At 36.3% G+C, this 8,352-nt stretch overlaps 1 protein-coding gene across 1 annotated transcript; it reads right to left on the bottom strand.

The window, feature by feature from the left end:
* Positions 1–876: 876 nt before the first annotated feature.
* acer1 (alkaline ceramidase 1) lies at positions 877–7,400 on the bottom strand. The gene is made up of 7 exons (XM_058785126.1): positions 7,083–7,400; positions 4,924–5,045; positions 4,388–4,502; positions 3,686–3,824; positions 2,794–2,931; positions 2,493–2,630; positions 877–1,837 (listed from the first exon to the last, which is right to left on the bottom strand). Exons 2-7 carry the CDS (start codon positions 5,014–5,016, stop codon positions 1,660–1,662), a joined length of 801 nt encoding a protein of 266 aa, XP_058641109.1. The 5' UTR covers positions 5,017–5,045; positions 7,083–7,400; the 3' UTR covers positions 877–1,659.
* Positions 7,401–8,352: the final 952 nt, after the last annotated feature.

Raw genomic sequence — 8,352 nt, 5'->3', positions numbered from 1 at the left:
CTGGCTACCTATTAAGTTCCGGATCAATTACAAAATATTATTACTTGCCTATAAGGCCCTAAATGGTTTATCTCCTGCGTACCTAACTAGTCTTCTACCACGCTACAATCCAACCCGCTCACTAAGGTCGCAAAATTCTGGACTTTTGCTAGTACCTAGGATAGCAAAGTCCACTAAAGGAGGTAGAGCTTTTTCACATTTGGCTCCCAAACTCTGGAATAGCCTTCCTGATAACGTTCGGGGTTCAGACACATTCTCTCTGTTTAAATCTAGATTAAATACACATCTCTTTAGCCAAGCATTCACATAATGCATCTTATACTCTTATACTGCATTTATATCTGATCAAATGTACATTATAATTCTTTAGATTGGGTTGAACAAATCATTTTTGCTTGAATAGAACAGCAGCTACGCTAATTATGTCTCTATCTGTTTCTCTGATTCTGCCACGGGATTAACATCCTGTGGTAACTAGGAATTACTGAAGCGTCAGTCTGGATCCAACCCTTAAAAAGATCCGAGATGACCAAACACCTGAGAAGAGATGATGGCAACACCTCAGAGGACCACGGAGGATGCCAACCCTCAGACAACACATAATTACCAAGTTAAGTCTGTCATAACTTAAATATATTGGGTTTCTTCTGTGTGTATGTGTATATGTATGCATATATATAGTAGAAACTTAATTTCCTGTAAAGCTGCTTTGCAACGATTGTATCGTAAAAAGCGCTATACAAATAAACTTGAATTGAACAAGCAGCAGCATCATAAATTTAGGTTCTTGCTAGTTTTTGACTATTATTTTGGTGTGTATCTCGTGGTGGTTAAATAAATAAATAAATAAATAAATCACATCAAATGAATGTCCCAGCAATCATAGTTTATATAAAAATAATACACATATCATTATTTCATGTCACATAAGTATTTTCCAGAGTGATGTCATTGAACGGTACACCATCATCAATATCCACAATTTCACACCGAGGTGGAGGTTAGAAGTTTTAACGAATAACACAATATAAGTTTTCACAAAAGTTTTTTAACGAAACACAGTAAAATAACAAGATTTAAAAGTGCCACACCAAAATGAACATAATCCCAGTTATTACATTTGTAAACAAACGTTTTCACCATTTGCTGTGAGAAAATCATTTCAGAAAGTGACAGGCAGCATGATTTTCTTCCTCTGAACAGACTATGAATCGAACATTGACATTTTCTTTTACAATTAGTATTCAAGTTTCACCCGTGAATTTCACCCAGTTGCTTATAAAAATTCTCAGTTAAAAAGCCTCTGATTCATATAAAGTAAATCAAGTAAAATGCAGAATGTTTTGTACATACATTCAATCTTGTCACAACAGTGCAAATATTCATTTTCACATAACAACAGCAAGTCACTTGCATAGAAACATTCACTCACACACACACACACACACACACACACACGCACTACAGTTCCAGGTTCTGTGAGAAATATGAAGAAAGTTCCAGAAACTGCAACAATTTCAGCACAGCATTTGTTTCATATAACAAGTTTCTCTTCAGAGTTCACATAACGTACAGTGTCTGATCTAGAATCATGGTCCTAAATCAGCGTTACACCGAGCACCAAATATGAGGTTGCATCTGTTCATCTTGTCGTGCATGCTAGCATCTTTTCTGTGTCTTTGTGGTGCCTTTGAGGACTATGTAAGGAAGCCCAATGGACCAGTTATTCAGTGGCCAGTACTGCAGGTCGGGTAGGGAATAAGGGATCTCCAGACTAGCGTCCATGTAAGCGACCAATGTACTAGCATAAGCGGTGGCCACCACAATCAGAATGTGCCTGAACAGATGGGTAGAGAAAAACAGTATCTGGATAAACATGACAGTCCAAAAGTCTGGAAAATGAGGTTTAACCCTGTAAAACCTGATAAAACAATTTAAAAAAGTCCCTTTTTTTAATTGAACAGTTTATTGAACCTTTAAACGAAACAAGCAAAAAAAAAAAAAAAAAAAACTCATATAGTATGATATAGAGAATACGAAGCTCACAGTAGAGAAGAAAAAAAAACATCTCAGTTTTATTCTGATGCCCAAAAATTTGGAATTTGGTGCAGTTGCTGAGATTTACATGGCCAAAAAAGTATGATTAGATCTTTATACATGTATAGCAGTCTACTTAAATGCATTTAAATGTCAGTTTTCACTCCATATCTCCCAATAATGTCTTATTAAGCTGATGTTTAAATGCTTAGTTGTATAAGCTCTGTAGTTTTTAATGTGGGGGCAAAACATAATGCAATGCACTGAGAGATGACAAACATTTCTTAAAAGCCTGTGGTATTGATACATTTTAACATGTGTGGGTGTATATATATATACACTTTTATATTGAATATATACACTGTGTGTGTGTGTGTCTATTTATCAAATATGATTTTGTAGGCTTTAGGGTTAAAATGTGCTCAACATACAGCGGGATATCATGGCTCACTCACCAGATACCGTGCAGATAACAGAAGTCCAGTTTCTGCCAGAAGCTGCAGCCAAAGCGATCGCTAATCCAGCAGGAGACAGCCAGAACCCACAGGCCAATGGACGCCCAGGCCAGACGCAGCACTCTCTCATCTGTGCAACTGTTGAGAAATAGATCCATATTGAATGAGAGTGAAAACAAGCAAGATAGAAAAACAAGTAATAAAAACAGATCTTGTATAGTAGCCTTTATAGTCTTAAAGTGGATAAACAGTAACGAAAGCAACATCTGAAAAAGCTTGAAGCAATGAATGCACACTTTACCTCCTTAATTCCACAATCAGAGAGTAGACGATATGGATGGCGAAGCAGTTGAGAGCGTAGGCATTGGCTGTAGGTTTGACAAAAGAGGAAAGAGTGCTTATGACAGTGATGATCAGGACCATATGAGAGAAGGATTTCCTGAAAAAGAACAAAACACAGAAGGATAGATCTAACTTTAAACTGAAGAAAGTCTGGGCTGAAACAGATCTTTCTCCATTGACAGCCAAGTCTCTTATGCTCACCGAGGCTGCATTTATTTGATCAAAAATACAGTAAAAACTGTAATACTGTGAAATATTGTTACAATTTCAAATAACTTTTTTATTTAAATATATATTTATTCCTGTGATGGCAAAACTGAATTTTTGTGCATCATTACTCCGTCTTCAGTATCACATGATCCTTCAGAAATCATTCTAAAATGCTGATTTGCTGCTCAATAAACAATGTTTTCAATAATGAAAACAGTTGCTGGTTAATATTTTGGAAACAGGGATTCATTTTTTTATTTAAAATAAATAAATAAACAAATGTTTCTAAATATAATGAACTATTAATTGCATTTAAAAAATACTGACCACCCCCAACATTTTAACAGTAGACATCAAGTTTAAAACTTTACATTTAATCTAGATATCAACCATTGAAATATTAATTTAAGGCTGATTGGACCCCACTGAGAAAGCTGTGGAAACCATCTCTCCCACAGTGAGATCAGAATATCATGCTGCAATTTCAACAGGGTTACTGTTACACAAACTAAGGACTGTAAACAGATCCTTTAATTGCCCCTATTTTTACAGAACCGAAGACGCAGTTTGTTTTAGAGAAGGAAGACAAGTTCATGCCATTACATAGAAACAGACTGTATACACGGTACAGAATTTGCTACCTGTCCTTAATAAAAGAGGGGAAGTGTCTGCGCGGGAACCACAGGGAGTAGCCAAGAGCCAATACCCACAGGATTGACAGCTCATCCAGTATCTGGCCCATAAAACTCAGAGTCATGTGAAAATACATGGAGAAGATACCTGAAGAGAGGTCAGAAGGGATGTGAATACAATTAAAGTTGAGTTTAATAAGTTGACATGTGTAAGGTCATGTAAATACCATAAAAGCTGATTTATTGATACAACAGCATAAGTGGTTTAAGCAAAACATGATTTTCACATGTCTTTGCTTTGAAACATTTATCTACATTTTCAGCTTATTTAGTGTGTGTATGTCTGACTGCATAACCCTTTTGACAAATACAGGAGAATTTTTTTTAATGATTATTTTTTATTATTACTTATAATGCTGATTTATAATACTTTTTATTTGTTTTCTTTTCATTTCTAGTCTATTTATTTGCATGTAAACCCATTTTGTGAAAGTTACTAGCCTTGTAGCTTGTATATACACACTTGTTGGCTCATTTTGCCACTAACATACAAAAACTCAAGCTGACATTCATTCATTTATTTGAATTAAATATAATGAATCAGTGGATTTCAATTTGCTGGCTATAAATCTGACCTGGCTATTGAACAATACTGCCCTCTGCTGGATTGTTAATGCCTCAACCCCTTACAGATTAAACAGTCACACTTACCTACAAAGACCATCATGATCCAGACCAGGTGCACAGCCAGGTTTCTTTCCTTGGCATATGGGTGTAGCAGGTAAAGCATTACGGGTGAGATCACAAAGAATATAAAACTGCTCATCTGAAAGGGGCAATAAACATATTATATATATATTAGTGAATCAGGCAGACACACAAACTCAAATCCTATCCCATGATGCTGCCTCTAAATGTGGTTTTTGACTTCTACACATTTTGTAGTAGTTGTAACTAGTGTAGGATCACAAATAAAACCTGATTGGGCTGAGCTGTACTAGATTCAATCTCTGTTGAGCACATGGATAGGTGTAACATTGTGCCTGAGTCACTGTAGATGTGTCATTAGTGTGGGTGTAGTTTCTGGATGAAACCATGGCACTTTATCGTATGGAGTTAGCAATTAGTGTAGTTAACATTTAACAATGTCTTGAATAGAATTCCTCTAGTGTTAATGACTGAATTGAGAATGATTCACAGTGACTAGAGTGTGAAAGGGATTTGCAGCTCATCTGTTATGTTCATACCGTGTTGAAATATTCCACAACATTCTCTGAATGTTTATAGTTGTCCTCACACCAGTCAACTTCAGAGCTCTCGTAGGCAAACACACCTGCCATTTTCTCAAAGGATGGGAATGACAGGATCCCTGAGAGAAAGAGAGAGAGTGTGTTTTATAAATCACTGTAATGACACGTCAAAAATTCTGTGGCTTACATCTGTGTGTTAAAGAACAAAACACTTGCCATGGTGCTAAAGCTTGTTGTCTTTACAGGGAGGAGTGTTCTAGACTCTATTGTGACAGAATGGAGTTACTGAACAAAAGGTAGATCTGTGCCTTTCTGGAGGCTCTAGTAGATTTGTAGGCATGCAAGTTTTATTAAAGGATAAGGGGACATTCACAAAGAATGCGTTTTGTATTCCACTGCACTGTTTTCTGCTGGTTTTTAATATAAACGTGTGGTAAATGGACACCTATTCTAATGTTTGACCATTGTGCTCGTGTCTTTCGCAGAATTTTGTGCATGACAGCATTCTAAAAATGCAGCGCTCAAAATGAAGTATGTTTTGTTAAAATAAGCTTTTCGATGCAGTCACGTTCTAGGTGAATGGGCCCGTTAGAGGATATTCACACTAAATATGTTTTTGCGTTTAAAAACGTGAAAAACCAGAAAGCAAAATACAGCAAAAAAAACCCCACAAAGTTCAACTTTATAACTCAGTAAGCTATTGAAAAATATGAGAATGCAATGGTCAAACACATACATTTACATATAATGTTTATGTACAATCACATAGAAAAGCAGTACTGTGGAATGCAAAAACAGGTTTTGTGTGAACAACCCCTTAAACGGTTTCGTTCCATATCTCAACTTTTTGCAGCCTCTCACAACAAAGCATTCTAAAAATGCATTGCACAAGTTACGATGAGTCCAAGTCTAGGGCGGTCAAATGGTTAATCGCGTCCAAAATAAAAGTTTGTGTTTACATAATAGATGTGTGTGTACTGTGTTTATTTATTATGTATAAATGCAATCACATACATGTATATATTTAAAAAATATAAATTTATATATAATTTATATTATAAATAAACATTTTCTTAAATATATACATGCATGTGTGTGTCTATTTATATACTAAATAAATATAGGCAGTACACACCCATATATTATGTAAAAACAAACTTTTATTTTGGATGTGATAAATCGCGATTAATCGTTTCACAGCACTAAAAAAAATGCATCTCACCACCTTACATTTTTTATTCACTGCCATTTACTGTCTTGTTCTTTAGTGCAAAAATGAATTCAGTGTGAACTGGGGCCTGTTCCATAAAACAAGTTTACCAAATAAACCAGGCTTATTTCAGTTTGTCTGACTTATTTTGAACCAAATCAACTGGCAATAAGTCAGACTAACTGAAATAAACCTGGCTTATATGGTAAACTTGTTTTAAGAAACAGGCCCCAGGTCCTATGTTGAACTCGGTCGAAACTGCTTTCTAACGAACGAGTGATTCAGTGACTCGTTCATATCACAAAAAGTGAATCTTTTTAGTGAACAGATCAAAAGATTCGACTCTTTTGGATAATTCAAAATCCGTTCTATAAACTGAGGCTGACCGGTTTCTCTCGCCTAAGCAGGTTTTGCACGAAAGTGTAGTAAAATTACTTCCGATGACCCTACAACCCGCAGTAGCCTAATTGTTGCCATATTAAACACCAGGTGACCTTTTCTGAACTCACAAAGTTTTCAGTTACAGATATGTCATATGCTACAGTCATTTACAATTTATCTCTTTGTTGATTTGAATTTTACTGCTTTACAGTGTATAACGATATGGCTGTCGTTTTAAATCAACACTTATTTAAACAGGATGTAGCTGTATCTGAACAATATCTTAAAACCAACAAGATCCTGCAGCCACATTTAACCACTGGATCTGTGGTCTTGTACATATCATTATTCCGCAGAGCACGGATCATTCACCCGGGAAAAGCAAATCCTCCGGATAATTAATTAATTGGTAGGGGAGCACAGCACAGACATACAGAGAAAGCAAACAAACACTACAATAACCGAAACGCAATGACTAACATGCTTATTTTATAGGTGAACTCTCTCAAATAGATAAAACCAAACGATCAGACATTTAGATAAAAAGCAATAAACTATCGCTTACCTCTCCAAAACGCATCCACAGCTGCGCGCTCCGTTTGTCCGGTTTAAGTAGGGGAGAAATGTCCCCGATCCTGTTACTCGGGTCTCGCGTTGTGACATCACCTGGAGAGTGCAGGTGAAACCGAGCGAACGGTAGCATTCCTCATTGTGCCGTTGTATAGTGAAGCTGTCAGCTCACTATGTGGACGGACCTGAGAACGGCTGGCACGCGCCCGCCTCCGGTACGAGCAGCAGCACAAGTTTAACGAGCTGAGGTCAAGTTTACCTGCACCTCACCTGTCGACTATTTGACGCCCGTTCAGCTCATTAACCGCAAAATGTTTACAGTTTCAGTATTCAATGCCTTCACCTAAATTAAACTTCGTTAAAGTGAAAAAGGCGGCCTCAAACAGCACCTCCCTTACAAAGGGTTACCATGGTTGGTAATCGTACTTGCTCTGTTTACTTGCCAACACTTGTTACTTTTTAAAAAATACAATGTATTGCAAATTTAAAGTACTATACTATTTCTTTCACTTACAGAGGCAGTTTTTTCCTTCGTTTTTATTTATTTTCTCCACACCCCATCAAGTTGCAATATATAAATAAATTCTAAATTCTATGAGGTTGGATTCCATTTAGTCAATTGACAACTGTGTGTTAATAAATATGACTATAGTTTAAATATTAGTTAAATACTTAGGCAGTGTAGCTCCCTCTGTTGGGCCTGGTTTTCCCCAAGGTTTCTCCCTCATTCGGTTTTTCCATGCGACTGTCACCTTTGGCTTGTTCACTGGAGGTTTGTGAGGCTCTGTTTTCTCCCGGCTGCTTTGGAACAATAGGTTATGTATTGTTAAAAAGGGCTATACAAATAAATATGATTTAATTTAATTAAAACAAACAGAAACCAAGATTTGATAAATCTGATTAAAAACAAGCATGCAAAGGTCATTTTTTCTACTGTCATCTGATATTCAATAAGAAAAGAAACATGACTTGTGTAAAATCAAGCTGTTCAAGGAGATTCAATAGTAAACATTTTAAAGCAGTAACAGGTATTTTGGTTACTGGTTACCATAGTAAAATTTATGTTGGCCTGTACATTGTATCCTGTACAAATATCCTAAAAGAAAATATCTATTTTTAACCCAGAGGAACATATGTCACCGCTCATTAACATGAGGATCACATGCAAATGTCCAGGCTTAAATCTGTATTTGTTTTTTTACACTCGGCAACATGCTGGTTTTTGCATAAATGTTTAGCATGGAAAATGAGGACTGACTCTCATA

The sequence above is a fragment of the Onychostoma macrolepis genome, chromosome 08, assembly GCF_012432095.1.
Source record: "Onychostoma macrolepis isolate SWU-2019 chromosome 08, ASM1243209v1, whole genome shotgun sequence".
NCBI lineage: Eukaryota > Metazoa > Chordata > Actinopteri > Cypriniformes > Cyprinidae > Onychostoma > Onychostoma macrolepis.
The sequence above is the reverse complement of the archived record's forward strand: the minus strand, read 5'-3'. Positions and strand labels throughout refer to the sequence as shown.

Bases quoted from the DNA above. Each gene is read 5' to 3' on its own strand.
- acer1 (XM_058785126.1), bottom strand. From the start codon at position 5,016: ATGGCAGGTGTGTTTGCCTACGAGAGCTCTGAAGTTGACTGGTGTGAG. The intron at 2,631-2,793 runs GTAAAGTGTGCA...ATTTCTCAACAG, and splicing joins CTGATTGTGGAATTAAGGAG to TTGCACAGATGAGAGAGTGC. The intron at 1,838-2,492 runs GTGAGTGAGCCA...CCATCTGTTCAG, and splicing joins TGTTATCTGCACGGTATCTG to GCACATTCTGATTGTGGTGG.